The sequence below is a fragment of the Malus sylvestris genome, chromosome 12 (assembly GCF_916048215.2).
Source record: "Malus sylvestris chromosome 12, drMalSylv7.2, whole genome shotgun sequence".
Lineage (NCBI taxonomy): Eukaryota > Viridiplantae > Streptophyta > Magnoliopsida > Rosales > Rosaceae > Malus > Malus sylvestris.
Genome location: NC_062271.1, coordinates 24,293,819 through 24,319,481, shown reverse-complemented (window position 1 = coordinate 24,319,481; position 25,663 = coordinate 24,293,819). Strand labels below are relative to the sequence as shown.

At 36.7% G+C, this 25,663-nt stretch overlaps 2 protein-coding genes and 1 pseudogene across 8 annotated transcripts in view; 2 read left to right on the top strand and 1 right to left on the bottom strand.

The window, feature by feature from the left end:
* The window catches only part of LOC126592389 (probable LRR receptor-like serine/threonine-protein kinase At3g47570), a 52,854-nt gene extending 52,181 nt beyond the window's left edge, over positions 1–673 (top strand). For 3 of the 4 annotated variants that reach the window (XM_050258072.1, XM_050258073.1, XM_050258071.1), the window contains one exon: positions 36–673. In XM_050258072.1, coding sequence (XP_050114029.1) covers positions 36–457 — 422 coding nt within the window. In that variant the 3' untranslated portion in view covers positions 458–673. The remainder of the gene's footprint in view (positions 1–35) is intronic. The other variant, XM_050258074.1, reaches the window with a different exon arrangement.
* Positions 1–25,663, bottom strand: part of LOC126592402 (acyl-coenzyme A oxidase 4, peroxisomal-like) — a 166,094-nt pseudogene that overhangs the window by 83,011 nt on the left and 57,420 nt on the right.
* The window catches only part of LOC126592408 (PHD finger-like domain-containing protein 5A), an 80,814-nt gene that overhangs the window by 13,606 nt on the left and 41,545 nt on the right, over positions 1–25,663 (top strand). For 2 of the 4 annotated variants that reach the window (XR_007612610.1, XM_050258099.1), the window contains exons 1-2: positions 1,490–1,641; positions 2,319–2,665. Coding sequence is in view for 3 of the 4 variants with exons in the window: in XM_050258099.1 (XP_050114056.1) it covers positions 2,323–2,655 (333 nt within the window). In the remaining variant the exon portion in view is untranslated. Of the gene's footprint in view, positions 1–1,489; positions 1,642–2,318; positions 2,970–25,663 lie in introns of those variants that run through there. The other 2 variants (XM_050258101.1, XM_050258100.1) reach the window with 2 other exon arrangements.

Genomic DNA, 25,663 nt, shown 5'->3' with positions numbered 1-25,663 from the left:
GTGACATCTTATTGTCTATATGTATGTCACGGTAGAGTACGGCATGGGAGGCCAAGTTTCCATACTAGGAGATGTTTACAGCTACGGGATACTTTTGCTAGAAATGTTCACGGGAAAAACACCTACTGATGACATGTTCATCGAAGGTCTAAGCATTTACAAATTCGTAGCCATGGCTTTGCCCGACCATGTCATGGACGTTGTTGACCCTTCATTGCTCCTCGACCTCGAAGTTGATGGTAGTGTTAACGATGACAGATACGAAAAGACTGAGCTGCCCAGACGTAACAATCGCGGAGTCATGAAAGCAAAAAAGGTAGAGGAATGCTTGTTTGTTGTGATGCAGATAGGACTCTCTTGCTGTGCAATATCACCCAGGGAGCGAATGCTTCTGAATATGGTTGTCGGAAAAATGAGTACAATTAGAGACTCGTACCTCAAAGCTGAAGAAGGCTAAAGAATGACAAAGATATGATGCTTGTGGTTTTTCATTTCTTGTTTTTCTCTACTTTTCCTACCATCGCTTTGAACCTTGCCTCTTTTATGTTAACGATTGTTTTAAACGGAAGAAGTTTTCATTTGTATGACTTAAAGCTTTCAAATTCTTATTTGTGTAGAGCTATTTGTAGTTGTCTTGGTTATGTCAATCCTATTTAGAATCTGATAAACTCAATGCTTGAGTAGTTTAGAACATTTTAGTCACATATTTCTTCCCAGATGGTTGCATGTACTACACAAGTTTTGTTGGAATTTTTTCTTTTTATTTTTATTTTTTTTGTAGCATGTGGGTCATGGTTGTGACGAAGGATGAAAGATTGCTTCAAGGCACATATAAATATGATGTCTTTCATACTCTATTCGGCCCCATATACAGTGTGCAAAAAGGATATGCGACTAAGCCTTGTGGATACAGTTAAACCCGACGTTACGCCTATTGTTTGTCAAAGTTTTGCACACTCCTAAAACAAAGCTTAAACACTCAAAGAGATTGACAATAATGGTCATGATTTAACTAAAAACTAATACTGCAAATGTAGTTTTTAGGCTTTCATTATTTCAAATAATAGGAGTATAAAGATAATTCTCACTTTTTTTTTCTTCTCTCTAGCCTTGATATCGCTTACATGAATTTCTATATTGTGTCATGTTCTTTCTAAAACATTTGCTTGAGTTGAATTTATAGGCAAATGAATAAGCTAGTATAACTCAAAACCCCATTATTCCATTCATTTATGTTTTCCACAAATAAATTTATATTATTATATCCGATCATTCGCCTTTACAACATAAAATTAATAAATAAGAAAAACAAATTTTGTTATATGAAATTTTTTAAACAAACGATTATATTATTGAAAAAGTGGGTTAAGTCTTACATTTGACTAACAATAATATGGTTTAAATTTATTTTTAACGAGAGTCACACTAAAACCTCTCAACTAACAACTGATGATGAATATTATTAGATCATAATAGTAAGCAACAATTTTTAATTGAAACTTTAAAAGTACAAATAAATAAAATAAAAAAACATTACCCCTATCCGATTCTCTCTCAGTCAGCCGAGCCCAACACCCCCAATCGCGCCGATCCCCTCTTACAGTAGCATCCTCTCATCCGAGTCCTCTCCAGCTATCTTCGGTAAGCTTTGCTCTTTTCGCTTCTCGTTCTTCCTCTCCAGTTTTCGCCTATGTAGAAAACTGCTGCTGTATTTTGATTATTTCCATCTAAAATTCAAATTTCTAGTTGAATGCGCATTCGATTACCTGTTTTAGGGTTCCTGTTCTGTTCAATTTATTAATGGTTTCATCTATTTTCACAGCATGTTTAATTCCCACAATTTTTTTTTCTGTGATGGGAATTAGGCAAACATCGCAAGCACCCAGAAGTTGAAAGAGTAATTAGAAATTAAAAAATTTGGATTTTTTGGGTTTTTTGGGTATTGGAGTTATGGGGTTTTTTGGGTATTGGATTTTTTTGGGTTTTATTATTTTTGTGCATAGTTGTAAAAGAGTTTGCAAATATTCGTAGTTGATCGATTAGTTGCATGATTTGTGAATATAAACATCCTGCAATTTGGAATGAAATTGTTAAAAAGTGTGCAGATTTGCAAATTGGTTGAGTGTCGAAACTTTTGAATGTGCATTAGCGTTATCAGTTGATGCAGGAGCATCTGAGGGGCACTCAAAAGCTAAGTCGGCTGCCAGCCAGCTAGGCTAGGATTCTAGTTAATTTGGGGATAGAGTTTTTAGCATTTTGATTCTGTTTCTACTGTGATTTGGCCCTGGACAGAAGCTTATTTTACAATGTTGTTGCAGGAACATGGCGAAGCATCATCCTGACTTGATTATGTGTCGGAAGCAACCTGGAATAGCTATTGGAAGGTTGTGTGAAAAGTGCGACGGTAAGTGTGTAATTTGTGACTCTTATGTGCGCCCTTGCACGCTTGTTCGGGTTTGCGATGAGTGCAACTATGGATCTTTCCAGGGAAGGTGTGTTATTTGTGGAGGGGTTGGAATTTCTGATGCTTATTACTGCAAAGAGTGTACTCAGCAGGAGAAAGATAGAGATGGCTGCCCGAAAATTGTGAATCTGGGAAGTGCCAAAACAGATCTGTTCTATGAACGCAAAAAGTATGGTTTCAAGAAAAGATGATAATTAGCAGGTCATGTTTTGCTTAGCTTCGGGAAATCATTTTGTTTTGTTCATCATTGAGGCTTAGCCAATATTACAATCAGGTATTTTTCTTAGGAAACTTGCCTTTTACTGCTTGTATGTTTGACTGTTGTACTTTCTCGTTCGATGTGTTTCCAACCTACTCTCATTCTGTGGCTAGTCTAGTTAAGGAATTAATGACTTCCATAATTCTAACTCGTAATCTTTGTATGTGGCATGCATCTATGGATGTTTGAACTCCTCGGTGTTCTTGGAGCTTTGTTAATCCAATTTCATATGTGATTTAAGATTCAGTAGATGAACTCGGCATTACCTTTTTATCTTCTACCGAAATTGTGAAATGGATGTATGAATTGGGGACTCCATGCTAAAGATTGCTCAGTAAGTCAACGCTATACTCTTTAAAATCTTTCAAAATCTCAATTGAATACACCCCGCTTATTGATTTTGGCTAGGTAGCGTTCCCCTGAGATTAGGGTAGTCAAAAGAACAGATCCCATTACTATGCGATTCAAAACTTATGGTCTACAAATGAAAACCTTTGTTAGATGATCCAGCCATTCAGATTTCGATCAAGCTCTATGGAATGTGAAGAGTCATATAAGTGTGAATTTACAAAAATATTATTCACTTCTCTTCTTAAGAACTTAGATCATTTGCGTGAGCGAGATTATTGGAAAACATGTATTTCAATATGTACGTATGTGCATAATACATTTTTAGTACATTAGAGTTGTTAAATGTATATTTCAATGAATCATTCTGACATGTACGACAAAGAGAAGAACACAAATTTACTAACGAGGATAAATAATTAACAAATAGTTTTATTGTTGGTCGCCACACAAGTTCAAACCTCATTGGATTTCCAACTTCATGCATAAAAGAATTGAGACTTGTTGAGTTGTTGAGTTGATAAGAAGAACCAAATTCGTTTTAAAACGATTGAAAGCGCTTTTAGATAAAATGTTTGGTTTTTTAGTTAAAACGGTCTCTGAGAATACCATGACTCCTCACTTTGGTTCCTGTGATTTATAATCGATAGAAATTGTCTATAAAATTGCTCATCGTCAATCATTATGGTCATTTCGTAAAAAATCTCCGTTAAACTGAGGGTAATTTTGTTAAACGAACCCCTCCACTTGAACTATTGATTTCTTCAATTTCCTTGATATTTTGCACAGAAAACCATAATTGCCGGTTGACAATCACATGAATTACTTTTATTGATTTTAAATATTGGGGACCATTTTGGTTAAAAAACCAATTCACTAAAAACGGTTTTAGTTATTTGAAATGCACCTCTAAATGAGTTTTTTTTTATCTTTGTGCCACATAGAAGCCACCACAACCATCATTGGCTGGTCAAAAATGCCAATTGGCAACACCAGGATCTCTTAAAAGATGATCACTTGCAGCAATTGGACACGTTATGAACCAATTTTCTCAATTCAAGCAGTGAAGCAGCTTGTCTACTGAACATTTCTCATGGCAGATGTGGATGAAAATTTCTTCCTCCTTGTTCTTAGACAAAATTGCACCTACAAAATAAATAACACCTTAGGTCAAGACCAAGAGCCTTATGCGCCCATGATGAATGGGGGGTGCTTTGGCCGAATAACCTCCAATGCCAAAGTTAGAACTTAGAGAGAAAGTGTTTGGGAATTTTAGAGAATTTTAGCAAAAGTCTTGGGAGTCTCGTTTTGGAGAGAATGATGGGGTTTTTATAGGGGTGTAGCCGGCCCCTTTGGGAGAGAAATGACCGGCCACTTGGTTCATTTTGTGGGCTAGGTTCTTGATTTGTGTTTAATTGGGAATAATTGAACAATAAATTAATTAATTAGCTAATTAATAGAATAATTTCTTAATTGATTAGCTAATTAATATAATAAATGGGGAATGATTTGGAAGTTACCTTGTGGAGAGGATTTGATAAGGATGAATGAAAAGGTTTTGAATTATTACCTATTTTGTGTACATTTGACTTGGTTGAGGGTTGATTGCCTGCTTCTCGCACGTAGGCATCCCGGTATGTCTCGAGGGTAATTCTGTCATTTTAACCCAAAGATCCACATATTGCCTTATGATTATTTTTTGCTCCACAACAACCAATTTCTCTCATCACTAAAAGTTAAGGCAAATTTGTCACTTACCCTTCAACTGCACTGCAATCAGCAACCGCTTGGAGTTGCACCTGCACCCTACTTTATTATTTTCTCCCATCATCATACACGCTAGTGACTGGTTTAGTGACTAGGACTGGGAAACAAATTGAGATCAAGTTCAACTTAGTCTAACTAGGTATTGTTCTTCATTTGTAAGTTTGAGGTTCTGAGTTTGATTTACATTAATAGCAAGAACGTGTTATTTTTTGTGTTGAGTTTAATATCTAGTAAGTGGTTGACCCATTGTGTGACCTAAACTAGCCACTTAAATGCAGAATAATGTTGTATCCAAAAAGTCGTTTTAGCCCCCTCCCTTAGAATAGATTATCCCCTTTATATGAGTCTTTCATGCAACGGAAATGCTACCTCAAGTAAATTGTATACTATTATATGGAAGAACAATATGGTTAACCGCTATCCAACTCAATAGTGGTCTGTTTACTTACTAAGAACGAGAATGGAAAGTATGAGTATAATTTTCACTCCTGAAATCATGCGTTTACTAAAATGCAAGGAATAAAAAGGTAATGAAATCCATTGTTAACTCACATCCGAAAAGTAAGTAAGCGTGCCCTAATGTACAATTGAAAAAAGAGTTCCATCGTATCAAAATAGTCCAGTTCAAACCGAACCGCAACTGACAACTAAAACATCCATTCTTCAGACTTCTTTTGTACTTTGCCGTTTAACAACTTCCCCAACTTGCACCAGTGCAAACATTGCCTATTTAGAGAGGATCTCGATAATCCTCCAATCACATCAGTTTATCAGTTTATCGTATATCATGACAAAATTTAACTGTACAATATACGATAAATTCCTATCTCTTTAGAAAGACATCCCTCCCCCTGAGGGTTTAAACTCCCCCACCCACCCATCCAAAAAAACCCAAAAACGATGACTTGGCTTCACGCAATCCCTCCACTTGGCAGCCTCGAGACGTGTTGCCCCATCATCCGGGCAGCCCCAAACCAAACCCCCCCCCCGGGCGGTTCCCTCTCTAATGGCTACCTGCACACACCTCTCCGTCTGAGCCTCACCTCCTCTGGTTTCCTCTCTCTCTCTCTCTGAAAAAACAAAATTCATGAACCTTGCTCTCGCAGTATCCTCACCCATTAGCATTACTTGCCCACGAAGCAAATCAAAAACCAAAATCCCAAAAGAAATCCCCCACCTTTCGAATCCCACCTCCTATTTAATCCCACCCACCTTTCTGTTTTTCGTCGCCATTAAAGCCCCAGAAAGCTTTGCTGTTTTTGTTTTGGTTATGACAAACGGCTCTCACAGCGGCAATGCATCGAACACATTTGAGGCATTCTACGAGGGCTGGCCGGTCCGGTAAGAACACTTCCTCGATGAGCTCTTATCGGCCCAGCAGCAGACGATCGACGAGGCCCGAGATGAAGACCTCCGAGATTTGGTGTCTCGGGTTCTCTTCCATTACCAGCAGTATTACGATGAGAAATCGCGATTTGGACAGAGGGAAGTTTGACTGGTTTTCTCGCCAAAGTGGTATTACTTTAGTCTAAAGTAGGAAGGGAAATTACACTATTCATATGAACAGTGTTTTGTAAGACATTTCAGTTTATTTGCAAGACTGCCACTGGCTCTGTCCACTGAAATTTCAAGGTGATTTTCCAACCCAAAATTGATATATTCCATACCTTGATTTGATCTTAATTTATCTGGAATTGATCTGCATATGTGTAGTATAGATAATTTTATCTAATGTTATAGAATCCATGTCCTGTTCAGAAATTCTGAGATGGAAAAGGTTACGGAAAAATTGGAAGGTAGAAATTCCAATATGAGTTCTCCGGCCGATTTGAGGTGGGTAATACATACTTTTATGTTAAGTTGATTTGTTTTGGTTATTTGGGATGCTTAATTTCATCTGGAAACAACGCTGACCATCCAAAAGTTTCAATTTTATACCCATTATTCAATACTAGCTCAATAATCATCATGTTTCCTCTGACTTTGTTTGTGAATTCTGACATATAATCATATTTTAGAGTTTTCTATTGGGGAAACGTTAGGACCTGATTGTCCCACGTCGAAAAAATAGCAGCAGCGGGTCCTATTTAAAATTAATCTAATTGAAGAGACTAAGGACTGGGCACCTTCTACAAACTGCAGTACTACTATTAGAGGTCTATTTCATTTCCTCTCTGCTCTCTCAATCTTCATAACTTGTTTTTAGGCGCATTTTTTGTTTGGTTCTTATTTAAAATGAATCTAATTGAACAGGCTACATGCATGTTGATGCGTAAAATAACTAAACACACAAATTAAACCCTCTTTTTATCAATTGTAGTAAAGTATGTAAGTAGGGATCGTTCTAGGCCGGGGATTATGAGGGATTGCTAAATCACTTGGAAACTGACTTGAAAACGTGAAAACAAAGTTTAAAACACTAACTAGACTCAAAGAATGCAAAACTATACTTTAAAACACTAAAACAAACCAAAAGACTCAAAACAGCCCCTAAACACTCAAAACTACCTTAAAAACACAATCTGGGCAATTTTGGGACTCTCACACAAACTTGGACAAATTTTGGTTTTCTAATGAACTAAAACACTTAAAAACATAATCTAAGACAAGTTCTAATTAATATGACTCAAAGAAATAAGATGGGGTTGATTTTCGACGAAAATAATTAAATTAAGACAAGAACAAAGTAAACAAATTCTTAGACAAATTTGGGTGAATCAAAACACTCTAACACACAACCAAAACAGAAATTAAACACTTTGAAACAATAAAGTAAAAGGGGGATTTTGGTTTTGATGAATTTGAAAACAAAACAAACTTTGTAAAACAAAACAGATTGTAAGTGAATTTGAATGAAACTTATGGATGGAAGATTAGCTAGGAGGTTCTTCTCCACATATGTCACACTTGCATACAAAACGATTTCCAGTTGCTTTTCGATAAGCTATGAATACTCAACGCCCCAAATTAACCGTGAATTGCACTAATTAACCCTCAGTTTTTTCCACAAGTTATTAGGTTGGATGATTGCATACGACAACCCAAAACATTCCCTACAAGTTCCCTACATGAATTGCATAATAGAGATACAAGCAAGAATCATTAAGTTCTATGAAAAACATAAGCATTGACGAGGCACTCGTTACTATGATTTGCATGAAACTTATGCCAAGAGTTTACTTAACGTGATTGTGACTAGCAACCTTCACTACTTGTGAATATAAGTTTATAACGATTAGGTGAAACTCCCTTATATTCTAGCGTCAAATTCATGCATGAAAATTAAGCGTGCACTCTTAACCAACATACACAAATTAGTTTTTATATGAACGGATAAGTAAATTGAATTCACAACTTATGAATCACAACTGGATGTAATCAAATCATATTGCAAGTATGAACATAGTTTCGAATCACCCCCTAACTAAGAGGGGTTTAGTTCCTCATACTCACAAAGCAAAGATACATAAAATTAGACATTAAAATCAAAGGAAAGAAAACACCTAAAATGCTCCAACTTGGTAGCAAGTGCATCCAAGATTCCTCCTTTCCCTTGCTTGCAGCAGATTGGGTTATGGACAGATTTTGGGTAGTTTTATGATGTAGAATGGATGGGGAATGGTATGGAAGGGTTTAGGGTGAGTGTGGAGGAGTGTTTGATGGTTGGAGGGTGGTGGAGAACTAGGCAAAGAGGGTGGAAGAAGGTGGAGTGGCTGTTATGTTTTCTAGGCACTAGAATGGTGTTTTTGGGGTGTTTTGCTTCCTAGGGTGTGTATGGACGAATTTTTGTGATAAAATGATGAATATGGGGGATTGTCCTTTGGCCAAGGGGTGTAAACATGTTAGGCCCCAAAAACCTTAGAAAATCAGGTTAGGTTAAGGATGAAATGCATGGCAATTTGTGTGTGTGGTGTGCAATGGTCCAAGGGTGAACATGAAGTAATGATGCAAAGTGTGAAGGGTAAAATGGAGTGGTGTTGTAGCTAGGGAGCATGAATGATTGTGTACATTGCATAGAGATGGAAAGGGAGGTGAAATGTGTCAACAAATGGGTCAAAGGTGCAACAACATGTGTTGCACATGGCATTGGATTCCAAATGTGAATGATGGAGCATCAATTGGTGCATGTAATGGATGTAAATGTTGTCTAAAATCTAATGAGTGAAGGGAACAAGAGGTATCAAGCAATTGAGTGTAATAATTAAATGAATTGAAGCATGAAATTAGAAATTATGTAGGGGACAAGAGTGATCAAGCATGGCATGGAATCCAAAGGGAATTCTATGTGGTTTGCATGGCAAGGAATGCAAGTTGGGGTGACAGATTTTTGGGCTGTTTTCTTCATCTTTTGGACCATAATTCTTCATATTCTTGGCCTCTTTAGTTCTCAAATTCGTCCATCCACTTTGCCCATGCATTTGCTATCCATTCCAAGCCCGAAACATGCTCCAAAGGCCTCCAAAATGCATCTTCTTGCATACTTTGTACTTAGAGTCTGAAAACACACAAAAATAACTTTAAACACTAAAATAACTAAGGAAATACAACGTAAATGCACAAGAACAAGCTAACTAAGTCGCATAAATATGCTCCTATCACATGTATGTAAACATTTTCTAATTGTTTTTAGAAATTGTTTTTAGAAATTAAAAACAATTAGAAAATGTTTACATGCATTTTTTGTTTACATTTCCTCTTTGCTCTCTCAATCTTCATAACTTGTTTTTAGGTGCATTTTTTGTTTGGTTCTTTTTCAAATTTTCAGTGCTTATGAGAATTATACTTCAATATCTTAGCTTTTTGTTTTTTTCTTCTTTGGCTGCTTAGAGATTATGGGTCACGAGCCTGGTTTTTAATAGTATAGCAAAAGTTTGCATCTTTTTGTAAGCTACGAATTCAGCTTTTGGGTTCCTTGAACTCAGGATTTATATATGTAACATTTCAGGACTCATGTTGGTGTGAAATTGTAATTCCTCGCCCCTCATTACATGTTTTGACGGGGATTTCAGCTCATGGAACATTAAACTCCATAAATTTGATAAAGTCTAATTTTACAGATGGTAAAATCTTGGATTGCCAATTGAGGATATAGGTGCAATTCAAATTCAGACTGCTTTCCTTGCACATGTTGGTATGTATGTGTGCACTAAAGTCTCCAAAATATAAATTTCCAGTTTCATTCTCTCCCTCAAGAACATTATTAGAAGAAATTAAAGATTATTTTTTGTTCAGAGTATGAGTGCTATATGTGTTTCTTTCATTGCTAAAATGTATGAGACATAATTTTGCAAAACTTAATTGATGACCGTATGAAGGCTATGAAAGAACTCTCCGAATAATTCTTTGAATCTGGTTCAGTTTTGTCTTAGATATGCATACAATCATTATTTGTGAGATAATTAGTTGCAGGGCTGGCTTTTAGCTGTTTGTTGTTGATAAATTACATATGGTTCTTAAGGAATTATATATGATTTGTGAGGTTTGAGGTCAACATCAATATCCATGGCCTGTCACAATCCCCCATTGTACCATATGGCCATAAATTTTGGCAAAATTATGATTCATTTAACTACTTCTTTTTGTCTTTGTTTGATCTTTGTTTCACTGTGTTTTGCAGCTCATGGAATACTTTTCCCAAACTTAAGAGACTTAATCAGTAAGCGAGTGAACGACATAAGTTTCTAAATTACAGGTTAGTTATCCATTTTTGAAAATCATGTGCTGAGTAGTTGATAAATGTTATGTTATTTGAAAGTTCTTATTGTTGTGATTGTGTTGTGCTTGCTGTGATTTGCTTAGCTTAATTATAAATTAAGGGTGGTTGAAAAATTAGATATTTTATTCATGCATGTTTTTTCCTTTCTTCCCAGCATTCAATTTGTTGTCCAGGGTTTCAGTTTTATTCATCTTAGCGTCATTCACTGTATTTAATTTGGTTTTGTTCTTTAAATAGACTAACCATTTTTACCATTTTGCTGTTTGTGCAGAGAGGAGATATCCCATTACAAGGAACTCAATCCAACAGAACTCAGTCCAAAAGAACATTTGCTACTCTTAAAAGCATTATGTGGACTCCAAGCTCAAGTTAGTCCCTAATTTTCATGTATTTTTTATTTCTTTATGTCTAGGTGGTCTACATGGGTTTTAACCATGAAATCACCTAACTTTATGTTTGCAATTGTGTTGTTTCTGATTGTTGATATCAATTGAAACACTATTATTTAGGTTATTAGATTTTATGCCATAAGAGTATGTTAATGTATTCATTTTAGTAACTACCACTTGCTTTGATACATTGTAAACGCTATTTATGTGACAAGAAAATAATCTTATTTGCCGTTTAATAAAACTGTTTAGTCATTGGAAAAACTGTTTGTTTAATGTGTTCAACATGTTGTAATATTTTAATGTTGGAAACCATTGGCTGTGAATCTTTCGGAAGAAATTAGCCCCATGAAGTAATAAAACAAGGTCATTTATGGAGGAATGAGATTGAATTGTTTGCTTTGCTCAAGCAATTCTGTTTAGATTAATGGATGTTATAGTGCATTTTGAAACCTAAGTAAGTTATGGATTCGTTTTTGTAGCGAATCTCAAATAATCATTATGCGAAAGAATGATCTCTTAGTTTCAATTTAAATAATTCTGGAAAGTTAGAGATCTGTTGAGCATGTTGGAAATTCAGAGTAGTAGCACTTTTGCATGCTACACACTACGACCTATAGTTCCTTTAATATTTTTGAACCAATGATATTACATTTGTTATATCTGTTTGGTTCCCTATTTCTATAGTTATAGATGTGATTAGTGTGCATTTGATTTTGCTTGGTTGGGGTATAGGTTTAGTTGAAATAGTATTGGTTTATTAATGTTCTTTTCCCTTCCAGCAGTGCCCATTTCCACCCAAATTGAATCTCAAGTTCTTCTGCTTTTGAAGACGGCGCATGTTCGGCCAACAGTATATTTTCCATCACTTTTTTATTCAGAAATATTGTAAGCTGTTTGATTAATTGAATTTGTATTTTTGTTTTTGTACATTTGACAAGATCATCAACAAGGAAATACCGAATAAGGTGGTTTTGAAGACGATAAGGTGCTCCCTACTGTGTTTCTTCTCAGTTTCAATTTCTTATTCATTTTTGAATTGAGCTTTACCAGTATTTACTTTTTTTTCCTTATGAAGTTTGGATTTTTGAGTAATGGGTTTTGTTAATAAATTTTAGGAATTAATTCTTAATCAATAGTAAGTGAATTGAGAGTGGAGAGCTGGCATGGTTGGGATTAATTCTTAATCAATAATAGGTGAATTAATTCTTAATCAAACTAATCTCTCTACTAAACAACAGCCCATATTGGCCGACGACAGAGATTTAGTATGCAAAGTCGGCGAAGCTGGTGAGGTTTCCAAGGACGTCACCAATTTCGTGAAGTTGCTGGAGAAAATTTGGAAAAGTTCATTGCTTTCTTTATGGAGAAGGAGGAGTAGTACGTTAGTAGATGGAAGGTATAATTTCTTGATTTTCTTTAAAAAATTATCGACAATTACAATTGGGATTCTAGAATTATGAGACTTTGTTTAGGAATTGAGAGATTGACTTGCTGCTTGTGAATTCGGAAAATTTATGGTTTTTTGTATGATAATTTTGGTTTAGGATATCGAAAGATTGTGTCTTTGATGTATAATATTGAATTTGGATGAAATTTATTAGATTTTGCCTTTTTTTTTAGGCCATTGTATGTATTAAGTTTGTAATTAGGAACTGTTTTGTATGGTTTTCTGTATTCGTAATTGTTCAGCATATTAAAAAATAGGGTTTTTATTTGCTGTGTTGATTTTAATGTACTGTATTCATAATTGTTTATTTTGTAAGGGAAATGCGGGATATGATAGAGATGTAAGCAATTTCAAATCTTCATCTATCCCATTTCCACTCTGTTCAATTCAATTTGATTTAGCATTATTTTCGTTGCTTTTGAGGAAACCAAATTAAAAGTGCCTTTCGATCTTTGTATATCATGCTTATGTTCTCTTTTATTGGGAGACTGATTTACTGTTTTAAATTGGTTCAATTCTCTTATATTTGGCCTTTTTGTTGGTTCTGAAAAAACGAAATGACATGTGGATTTCTGTCTTCTATATCACGTTTATGTTGAAATGTTATACTTACCAAAACCACATGTTGAAATGTTGGACCGGTAAACGTTTTTCGTTATTCTGTTTTCAGGACTTCGTTAACCTAGAAGTCAACCCGCCGATGCCAAATTAGAAGGGAAGTGAAGATGTGAGGTAATTTTTTATGTTGACAATTAATTTATCGAGTTTTAGATGACGATCACATTTTATATCCATATTTACTATTTCATGGTTTATAGATGTGGTTTGATTTTGATCGCTGGATGAGAAATCAAGTTTGTCTGCGACTTGGTTTTGTTTGTTTTAAAATATATGCTGGTGTGCCTGTTTCTTTTTAAATTTTCTATGTTTATCTTATTTGTAGAGTTAAATAGCTGATGAATCTTTATCAATGAAGCAGTTGGAATGCTTTTGTTGAATGTGAATGATCATTGTCTAGGGGAAACATTATAATACAAAGCTGTAACTTGAGTTTTGGAGTGAAACTCGAAAAAGCTTTAGCACTAAATATTATCATGTATGAATGTCATTATAATTTATAGCTGTAACTTGAGGTTTTGGAGTGAAACTTGAAAGAGCTTTAGTACAAGATACTATTGTGTATGAATGTGATACTGGATCTTACTATACACTGCGAATAAGTAATAAGAGATGGTGAGCCCGTTTTAAGTGTGATTTGTCTTCAGAAACTCAAATTTTGACATTTTTGTATATATTGGTGGAAATGTAGAGATGGGTGCTCTTTGCTGCTGTCCTTGCGGTGAGGAATTCGAAGAATATGTGCTTCGGAGCAATCCATTATAATATTGCTTATTCCTGAGATACTTCTTCCAGCAGCTATTCACTGGGGTAGGTATAAAAGCCATGATCAACTCAATACTCTCTCGGTTCTTCTGTTCAGGAACTCTCCTAGGAAATTTACGTAGTTTTTTTTTATCGGATGCATTTGGTTATATCAATGTTTTAGATTTATTGTCTGAAAAGAAAGGGCAGTGAATCATAAATTGGCATGTCAGTTGGAAACTAAGGAGCCTGATGCAACTAAACAAATCCATCTACATTACTTCTAAAAAATTGTAATGTTAATGATGCGTACAAAGTAAACTGTTTGAAAGCATCTATCACTTTTAATTTTGGGCCAACATACTTGAATAGAAAGACGTTAAAATTTATTTTTAAATGAAAATTTTCTTTCCAAAATGCTTAAGCTTTTATGAAGGTAATCCCCATAAGATCCATGGGTTTGATTCACTTTAGTTTTTATAATGGGATATTTTGGATGCGGTCCCTAATCCTTAACATTCTTTGATTAAAACCTTAATATTATTCAAAGTTTGATCAAGGTCCCTTGACTTTGTACACCTCATTATATTACTATTAATATTTATATTTTTATAGTTTTGTTAATTATTTGATATTTTATGAGATTTATAATCCTATAAATTTAAAATCCCTCATTATAATACTATTAGAAACGGTTACAATAAAAAAATTCAAACATTTTAATTGAATAAATGGATAAAAAATATGTAAAAATAAGAAATAATAAATGGCAAAAGAATGTATCCATAGTGTTAAAAAAATTGGTACATTTTACAAAAAAATTGGTACATTTCACATATAACAAAGTGGTACATTAATAAAGAAGAATGGGTACATTAGAAATAAATTAGGGTACAAATAAAAGATTAAAATTTATTAATACAAATGAATTTTTAAAAATATAGGCGCTAAAAGAAATTAGTACATGGGTACAAAATAAAACTAAAAAGAAAATACTACAAATTAAAAAAAAAATGTTGCAAATTAAAAGTGGGTACAAATTGAAAATATAAATATATGATACAAAGTTTAGGCATAAAACATAAATATACCATATGTAATTTTTCTATTATTGATTAAATATACAATGTCACGTGACGGTATACACATGGGTACAAACACAAATAAAACTTTAAAAAATATGGGCACAAAAAGGAACTAATATATGGGTACAAATTAAAAATGAAAAGAAAATTGGTACAAATTAAAAAATATTTGCAAATTAAAAATAGGTACAAACTAAAAATAAAATTATATGATAACAAAATTTAGCTATAAATATAAATATACTAATTGTAACATTTTTAACATTAAAGGAATATATTTAAAAATAAAAATATTTTATTATTCAAATAATTAATGATGTTATTAATACCCAAGGACCTTGATCAAAAATTGAAAATGAATAGGATTTTAATCAATGAAGTAACAAAAAGAAGAATGTGAACCTAATTTTCCCTTTTATAATTCTTATTTGTTAGCATTTCCTCATGTTCATGCAGTACAGTGCACCTTTCCAAAGGTTTGATGGACGATTACCTTCATTACTTATTCAAGGGGCCACTTTGGCATCATCTTGAGTAGGTACAGCACTACAGAATAATCCCTTGAATAATACTCAGCTCTCAGTTTCCAAGCCAACCCCCTTTGATGTTGATCAGAGATACTCGCGTTTGCAACGTGATGGCTTGGTCTCTAGGCGTGAGATCACTGACTCTTTTGCAACAAAATCCAACTTTTCTGTGAATTTAGAATATAATAAGAGAACAAGTAAAATACGACATATTGTTTACAAAATCAGGACTTGATGAACAAAATTTAAACAAAATTTACTCTTAAAGTTTCAGCTACTAACACTTCAAATTTTTTAACACAAAAGGTAATCTCTTACTCCCATTGATTAACAGAGACAAAATTATATTGATAAATTATTATTACTTCCACTGATTAAGAGAGTAAAACAAAACTTTGTAAATGTCTACAAAATGAAACAAATACCTTTCACATACTCCCATTGGAAAAACATTAGTCATGGGATCTAGAACATAAAATTTGTGAGCTCAACATCTTTATTCTAGATATCTGTAAGGAAGTGACTTTTATGACTGAAAAACTATACAAAATCATTTGGTTAGTTTTGTTCATCTAACATTTGACAGAAATAGAAAACTTTAACTAAATGTTTTCTTATCGCATCAAAAGCATATAATTCCAGAATCATCTTTGGACAGAAACTAATTATGTTAGGTTTGCATAGCTAAAACATAAAATACAAGGGTAAACTTATATAGCTTCAACACTTTTGAGCAGATGAAGTATATACAATCTTGTCAATTTCATGTTTCACTATACATTGATTTATAGTTGTACTGAATAAGAAAACACTTTTGAGTAGATTAATTATTCCAAACTAACATATAAATCACAACTCCAATTTCTTGAACAACAAACAAGAATTAATAAGCAAAACACTTTTAAGCAGAATATACTCATTAATCCTTCTAGAATTTCTTTCAAGATTAGTTGCATATATAAAATATAAACAAGTATGATAATGTACGTTCTATCTACCAAAACTATGACCATTAAAAGCATGCAAAATTGATGAGTGTGAAGCCCATAATACATTCTTTCTCCCACTTGGGCAAACACTCAAAATTGCAAGATTAAACATCAGAGAAAGTGGTTTTCATATAACAAAATATAGGCTAATTGAATCAATAAAAATCAAATACATATATATATATATATATATATATATATATATTTTAATAGGTTCGAATTAAAAGTTCCATAAATAAAAAAAATAAAAAAAATAAAAAACTTATGCAATGACTACAAATTTTATTTTATTTTAGTGTACGAGAGAAGACTCACATATTTGTGAAAGATTAGGTCATCAATTAAAAATGAAACCTAATATGAGAATTCAAACTCAAAATTTATGTTTTAATTCTAAAACAAAGTCGATTAAAATAAACACTTAGATATCTCAATAACATCAATTTTTCAACAATAATTTTAATCCAATTTAGAACTCAGAGAAAATTAAGACAAAAGATTGGTAAATTTACCTACTCATTCTCGATTCTGCAAGATTCATCATGGAAGTAGTCGAGTTGTGGAGGATCAAACCAAAAGCAAATTGCATGATTGTTACACCTTTGGGCAAAAACTAATCATGCAAAGAAAATACCTGCATAGCTAGCCAAAACATAAAATACACAAAATACATATAGCTTCAACAGCTTTGGCCAGATGAACATATGTTAAAAGTATTTTATGATTTGCTATAATACTAATTTATAATTGGTGAGTGATTTCCTGAAATTCCCATTGGGAAAAAAGTATTTACCATATAAATTAGAATTTTGATTTTTCAAAATAATCTTTTAGAGCAGTATTAAATAACCGTTTTGTTGGATATTCAATGATTCTCAAAAGATTCAATCAGACACAAAAAGTATGTCGTTGTTTGACATTGAACAATAGAGTTCTCGAAAGAGGAAACATGGTTATTCAGTTATTCGATAGGGACCAAAATGATCAATTAGTAAACTGATGCCACTTTCCAATTTTTGTCTCAAAAGACAATGATCATCATAATTAAAATTGATGACCAAACAAAACATTGGTTTGTGCAAAATAAACCAATACACTTTTCAACCAAAATTTAATCAGTGTTGACTAATAAAAGTCATTAGAATTGAGAATTTGCATTGAAAACCAGGACATATTAGAGCAAATAAACATGTCAAACAATTGGTACTATTGAATATGCACAAATTAGTGAAAACAATATTGCATAACATAACTAGTTTTTGAAGTACCAAAAATTCAGCAATACCACTGTAGTTTGCAAATTCACTAAAAACTCAATTCTCTTTAGATTGTCATGAAAATTTTTAGGTATGAACTAGACATATATGACTACTGTTTTGCAAAATTTCATGATTTTTAAAATTTTATAAGCGAGCCAAAAATGAATTCGAAAAGAGAGGTGCTGCAGAAACTACAGAAAATCTGCAGTACATACCTAAGATTAAAATTCACCAAATATTCATTTTTCATCCGATATGCATGAAACTTTTCAGACAATAAGTAATTATACAAATCTGTTAATTCCCAATATTTCATAATTTTTGACACTTTACAAGTGTACTAAAAGAAAATATGAAATGGGATGTGCTGCAGAAACGACAAAAATTCTGCAGTACATACCGGAGACTAAATAAGTCACCAAAAAATTCAATTTTTCTCCAATGCGCATGAAAATTTCCCGAAATGAAGTAGACATATAAATTTATTGTCACCCAAAATTCCATAATTTGTTCGATTCTACAAGTGGGCTAAAAATAAAATCGAAATGGAATGTGCTACAGAAGCCGCATAAATTCATTGTCACCCAAAACTTCACCAATAATTCATTTTCAGACCACTGCTCGTGAAAATTTCCAGATTTAAAATAAACATCTTAATATATATCATAATAAAATTTCATGAATTTAGGAGTTGCAGAAGTACGTCAAAATAATATCACAAACAGACTTTGCTGCTGAAGTCTGCAGAATTCCAGCAGCGTGGTATCACCTTTAACAACAACAACAACAACAACAAAGCCTTTTCCCACTAAGTGGGGTCGGCTATATGAATCCTAGAACGCCATTGCGCTCGGTTTTGTGTCATGTCCTCCGTTAGATCCAAGTACTCTAAGTCTTTTCTTAGAGTCTCTTCCAAAGTTTTCCTAGGTCTTCCTCTACCCCTTCGGCCCTGAACCTCTGTCCCGTAGTCACATCTTCGAACCGGAGCGTCAGTCGGCCTTCTTTGCACATGTCCAAATCACCAGAGCCGATTTTCTCTCATATTTCCTACAATTTCGGCTACTCCTACTGTACCTCGGATTTCCTCATTCCCAATCTTAATCCTTTCTCGTGTGCCCACACATCCCACGAAGCATCCTCATCTCCGCTACACCCATTTTGTTTACGTGTTGATGCTTCACCACCCAACATTCTCTGCCATACAACATCGCTGGCCTTATTGCCGTCTTATAAAATTTTCCCTTGAGCTTCAGTGGCCTACGACGGTCACACAACACGCCGGATGCACTCTTTCCATCCAGCTCGTATTCTATGGTTGAGATCTCCATCTAATTCTCCGTTCTCTTGCAAGATAGATCATAGGTAACGAAAACGGTCGCTTTTTGTGATCTTCGCTAGATTGCTCCGGTCATTAGTGTGGATAAGTATATAAATGGATAGAGATAGGAAAGCAAACACAAGATGTACGTGGTTCACCCAGATTGGCTACGTCCACGGAATAGAAGAGTTCTCATTAATTGTGAAGGGTTTACACAAGTACATAGGTTCAAGCTCTCCTTTAGTGAGTACGAGTGAATGATTTAGTACAAATGACATTAGGAAATATTGTGGGAGAATGATCTCGTAATCACGAAACTTCTAAGTATCGGAGTGTGGTGTCGTCTTGACTTGCTTTATCTGTCTCATAGGTAGATGTGGCATCTTCTCTGGAAGTACTCTTCCTCCATCCAGGGGTGGTATCTTTAACTGGTGGAGATGCACAAGGTAATGTATCAATTTCACTTGAAGCTTACTTGTAGTTTCAGGCTTGGTCAAGCGCGATACAAACCATGTAGTAGGAGTCCCCCAAGTCGCCGAGCTAGGGGGTCTGCTGAAAGAGGTGACAGACAAGGTAAGCAATCAGAGCTCCGACTGATTGTTCACCTTCTCCCCATCTTGCAGCAGCATGAAGGATAAAGAGAAGAAAAATGAGAAGAGATGATATGAGATACTTTTGCTTTTGAAGAAGTAACTTTCCACAGGCTTATTCTTGAACTGAGCTGGAGGGTTTTCTGGTTTCCTCCAGAGTATAAGGCCGACTGAAGAATTTGAGGGTCAAAACAAGTCCATCAAATCTAGAGTACGTTCCACCCTGCTGATATGGGATACTTTTGCTTTTGACAGAGTAATGGATGTATCGGCACGTGTGCTGTTACGCTTGTCTCCACATGCTTCCTTGTATCCTTCGCACTTGCCCTATCTGTTCCTCAAGCAGATGCGGAATCTTCCCTGGAAACATAAGATGTTGAAGATGAGTACTCGAGAGCAATGCCAGGTAAGTAATCAAGTAAGGGGTTCCAGGCAGTCAGTTCCTGGCTGGAAGCTTGATTCCAAGTGCTGACTGATTGCTCTCTTTCTCCTTGTCTTGCAGGTAAAAACAAGGCCAAAAGAAAAAACAGGGAAAAAGCATGATATGGGATACTCTTGCTTTTAACCCTGATGATATGAGATATTCTTGCTCTAGTATAGCTTGTTTGCAGAGGTATTATCGGGGGGAAAGAAAGCTGAATATTTCGAAAGGCTTTGTTGGGAGTGCCCTCTCAGATATGATGAAGGGTTGAGCATTTTTGCAGGTCTGCCTGTCCGTTGGGGATGGAGGTCGACATATATAGGAGTCTCCCTAACAACAAGTAGTAATGCTATTCCTTTACCCTGCTTGGTCATAGCACGGTAGTGGGAGCTGCCAGTTTCACATGTTTTAACTCTGTCAGAGCACTTTGAAAAAGTGGTCTGTGGTATCTGGCTCTCGAGATTCGGAGAACGATGCCTCTTCGATTTTTGAGAAAGCAATCATGTTGGGGGTCTGACTCTCGAGATTCGGAGAGCAGTGTCTCTTCGATTTTTGAGGAAGTAATCATGTTGGGAGTCTGGCTCTCGAGATTCGGAGGGCGGTGCCTCTTCGATTTTGGAGCAAGCAATCTTGTTGGGAGTGTTGTCTCGAATGTGAGTAAAGGTTGGACATGTTTGCTAGTCTACCTTGCCACGAAGCACAATGGTTGACACATAGGGACTTTCCAATTATCCAGCAATGGTACTGTTCCTTTACCCTCTCTTCGATTTTGAGAAAGTAGTCATGTTGGGAGTCTGGCTCTCGAGATTCGGAGGACGGTGCCTCTTCGATTTTGGAGCAAGCAATCTTGTTGGGACTGTTTTCTCGAATGTGAGTAAAGGTTGGGCATGTTTGCTAGTCTACCTTGCCACGAAGCACAGAGGTTGACACACAGGGACTTTCCAATTATCCAGCAGTGGTACTGTTCCTTTACCCTTGTGGGTAATAATATGGTAGCTAGACCTTCAAAATTTATGTGTCTAAACTTTGTTAGTGCTGTTTCTTTGCTATTCTTTTACCTTTCTTGGTCAGAGCGATGTAGTGGGAGCTGCAAGCTTCACGTGCTCAACTTTGGCAGAGAACTTTGGCAAAGTGATCTGTGGTACCCATGAGTTATTGTTGCGTGTGGGAAGTGGGTGATTGAACAGTAAGATTCATGTGCTTTCTACTTCACCAGAAGTCTTCGACAGAATGCCCATAATTTCTGCAAAGCTGAGTGTGCGTGTGACAGGTGCTGACAAGGCTAGAAAAGTAGGTGCCTCTTTGATTTCTGAGATCGGCCCTCGTGGTCTCTGAGCAGCCCAGCTTTTGAGAAAGCGAGCGCCTCTTCGATTGATTCGGAGAACGGTGCCTCACCGATTTTTGAGAAAGCAATCATGCTGGGGGTCTGGCTCTCGAGATTCGGGGAGCAGTGTCTCTTCGATTTTTGAGAAAGTAATCATGTTGGGAGAGTGGCTCTCGAGATTCGGAGGGCGGTGCCTCTTCGATTTTGGAGCAAGCAATCTTGTTGGGAGTGTTTTCTCGAATGTGAGTAAAGGTTGGGCATGTTTGCTAGTCTACCTTGCCACGAAGCACAGAGGTTGACACACAGGGACTTTCCAATTATCCAGCAATGGTACTGTTCCTTTACCCTCTCTTCGATTTTTAAGAAAGTAGTCATGTTGGGAGTCTGGCTCTTTAGATTCGGAGGACGGTGCCTCTTCGATTTTGGAGCAAGCAATCTTATTGGGAGTGTTTTCTCGAATGTGAGTAAAGGTTGGGCATGTTTGCTAGTCTACCTTGCCACGAAGCACAGGGGTTGACATACATGGACTTTCCAATTATCCAGCAGTGGTACTGTTCCTTTACCCTTGTGGGTAATAATATGGTAACTAGACCTTCAAAATTTATGGGTCTAAACTTTGTTAGTGCTGTTTCTTTGCTATTCTTTTACCCTTCTTGGTCAGAGCGATGTAGTGGGAGCTGCAAGCTTCACGTGCTCAACTTTGGCAGAGAACTTTGGCAAAGTTATCTGTGGTACCCATGAGCTATTGTTGCGTGTGGGAAGTGGGTGATTGAACAGTAAGATTCATGTGTTTTCTACTTCCCCAGAAGTCTTTGACAGAATGCCCATAATTTCCGCAAAGCTGAGTGTGCGTGTGACAGGTGCTGACAAGGCTGGAAAAGTAGGTGCCTCTTCGATTTCTGAGATCGGCCCTCGTGGTCTCTAGGGAGCCCAGCTTTTGAGAAAGCGAGCGCCTCTTCGATTTCTGAGATCGGCCTTCGTGGTCTTTGAGCAGCCCAACTTTTGAGAAAGCAAACGGCTCTTCGATTTCTGAGATCAACCCTCGTGATCTCTAAGCAGCCCAACTTTTGAGAAAGCAAACGCCTCTTCGATTTCTGAGCAGGCGCCTCTTTGATTTCTGAAGCTCCGTCGAGTGCAGATTTTTATAGGGGCTGGCATTAAGTTCCAAAGCACACTTGAATCTCCACCAGTAGAAGCTTCATTCTTGCACTTCTAAGATCTTGATTTGTCCGACCTCTTCTCTCTTCAACACCTTTGAAAATGTCTGGCCCCTCCGACCGTCGTTTTGACTTGAACCTTGTTGAAGAGGCAGCCCCGCCTTCTCCAGACAACATATGGCGCCCATCCTTCGTCTCCCCAACTGGTCCTCTTACCGTTGGGGATTCCGTGATGAAGAATGATATGACCGCTGCGGTGGTGGCCAGGAACCTTCTCACTCCCAAAGATAACAGACTACTGTCCAAACGGTCTGATGAGTTAGCTGTTAAGGATTCGCTGGCTCTCAGTGTTCAGTGTGCAGGTTCTGTGTCTAATATGGCACAACGCCTATTTGCTCGAACCCGCCAAGTTGAATCATTGGCGGCTGAAGTGATGAGTCTCAAACAGGAGATTAGAGGGCTCAAGCATGAGAATAAACAGTTGCACCGGCTCGCACATGACTATGCTACAAACATGAAGAGGAAGCTTGACCAGATGAAGGAAACTGATGGTCAGGTTTTACTTGATCATCAGAGATTTGTGGGTTTGTTCCAAAGGCATTTATTGCCTTCGTCTTCTGGGGCTGTACCGCGTAATGAAGCTCCAAATGATCAACCTCTGATGCCTCCTCCTTCTAGGGTTCTGTCCAGTACTGAGGCTCCAAATGATCCCCCTCCGGTGCCTTCTCTTTCTGGGGCTCTACCGACTGCTGAGACTTCTCCTAAGCAACCTTTGTGAAGGCTCCCTCTTGTGTGTTTATTTTGACTCATGTATATGTACATATTTGTAGCTTATCGGGGATATCAATAAATAAGCTTTCCTTCATTTCAACGTATTGTGTTAAATACACCAAAGCCTTCTTCGCTAAGTTCTTTGAATTTTCTTTTGTTGAAGCTTGTATGTTGAAGCTTTCTGAGTGGAGCATGTAGGTTGGGGTAGTGTTCCCTTAATTTCCCGAGTGAGGAAAACTTCTTGGTTGGAGACTTGGAAAATCCAAGTCACTGAGTGGGATCGGCTATATGAATCTTAGAACGCCATTGTGCTCGATCCTGTGTCATGTCCTTCGTTAGATCCAAGTACTCTAAGTCTTTTCTTAGAGTCTCTTCCAAAGTTTTCCTAGGTCTTCCTCTACCCCTTCGGCCCTGAACCTCTGTCCCATAGTCGCATCTTCTAATCGGAGCGTCAGTATGCCTTCTTTGCACATGTCCAAACCACCGTAACCGATTTTCTCTCATCTTTCCTTCAATTTCGGCTACTCCTACTTTACCCCGGATATCCTCATTCCTAATCTTATCCTTTCTCGTGTGCCCACACATCCAACGAAGCATCCTCATCTCCGCTACACCCATTTTGTGTACGTGTTGATGTTTCACCGCCCAACATTCTGTGCCATACAGCATTGCCGGCCTTATTGCCGTCCTATAAAATTTTCCCTTGAGCTTCAGTGGCATACGGCGGTCACACAACACGCCGGATGCACTCTTCCACTTCATCCATCCAGCTTGTATTCTATGGTTGAGATCTCCATCTAATTCTCCGTTCTTTTGCAAGATAGATCCTAGGTAACGAAAACGGTCGCTCTTTGGTATTTCTTGATCTCCGATCCTCACCCCTAACTCGTTTTGGCCTCCATTTGCACTGAACTTGCACTCCATATATTCTGTCTTTGATCGGCTTAGGCGAAGACCTTTAGATTCCAACACTTCTCTCCAAAGGTTAAGCTTTGCATTTACCCCTTCCTGAGTTTCATCTATCAACACTATATCGTCTGCGAAAAGCATACACCAAGGAATATCATCTTGAATATGTCCTGTTAACTCATCCATTACCAACGCAAAAAGGTAAGGACTTAAGGATGAGCCTTGATGTAATCCTACAGTTATGGGAAAGCTTTCGGTTTGTCCTTCATGAGTTCTTACGGCAGTCTTTGCTCCTTCATACATATCCTTTATAGCTTGGATATATGCTACTCGTACTCCTTTCTTCTCTAAAATCCTCCAAAGAATGTCTCTTGGGACCCTATCATACGCTTTTTCCAAATCTATAAAGACCATGTGTAAATCCTTTTTCCCATCTCTATATCTTTCCATCAATCTTCGTAAGAGATAGATTGCCTCCATGGTTGAGCGCCCTGGCATGAACCCGAATTGGTTGTCCGAAACCCGTGTCTCTTGCCTCAATCTATGCTCAATGACTCTCTCCCAGAGCTTCATTGTATGACTCATTAGCTTAATACCCCTATAGTTCATGCAATTTTGTACGTCGCCCTTATTCTTGTAGATAGGCACCAAAGTGCTCGTTCGCCACTCATTTGGCATCTTCTTCGTTTTCAAAATCCTATTGAAAAGGTCAGTGAGCCATGTTATACCTGTCTCTCCCAAAACTTTCCACACTTCGATTGGTATATCGTCTGGGCCTATTGCTTTTCTATGCTTCATCTTCTTCAAAGCTACAACCACTTCTTCCTTCCGGATTCGACGATAAAAGGAGTAGTTTCTACACTCTTCTGAGTTACTCAACTCCCCTAAAGAAGCACTCCTTTCATGTCCTTCATTGAAAAGATTATGAAAATAACCTCTCCATCTGTCTTTAACCGCGTTCTCTGTAGCAAGAACCTTTCCATCCTCATCCTTGATGCACCTCACTTGGTTTAGGTCCTTTGTCTTCTTTTCCCTTGCTCTAGCTAGTTTATAGATATCCAACTCTCCTTCTTTGGTATCTAGTCGTTTATACATATCGTCGTAAGCCGCTAACTTAGCTTCTCTGACAGCTTTCTTCGCCTCTTGCTTCGCTTTTCTATACCTTTCACCATTTTCATCGGTCCTCTCCTTGTATAAGGCTTTACAACATTCCTTCTTAGCCTTCACCTTTGTTTGTACCTCCTCATTCCACCACCAAGATTCCTTTTGGTGTGGGGCAAAGCCCTTGGACTCTCCTAATACCTCTTTTGCTACTTTTCGGATACAACTAGCCATGGAATCCCACATTTGGCTAGCTTCCCCCTCTCTATCCCACACACATTGGGTGATTACCTTCTCTTTGAAAATGGCTTGTTTTTCTTCTTTTAGATTCCACCATCTAGTTCTTGGGCACTTCCAAGTCTTGTTCTTTTGTCTTACTCTTTTGATATGTACATCCATCACCAACAAGCGATGTTGATTAGCCACGCTCTCTCCTGGTATAACTTTGCAATCCTTA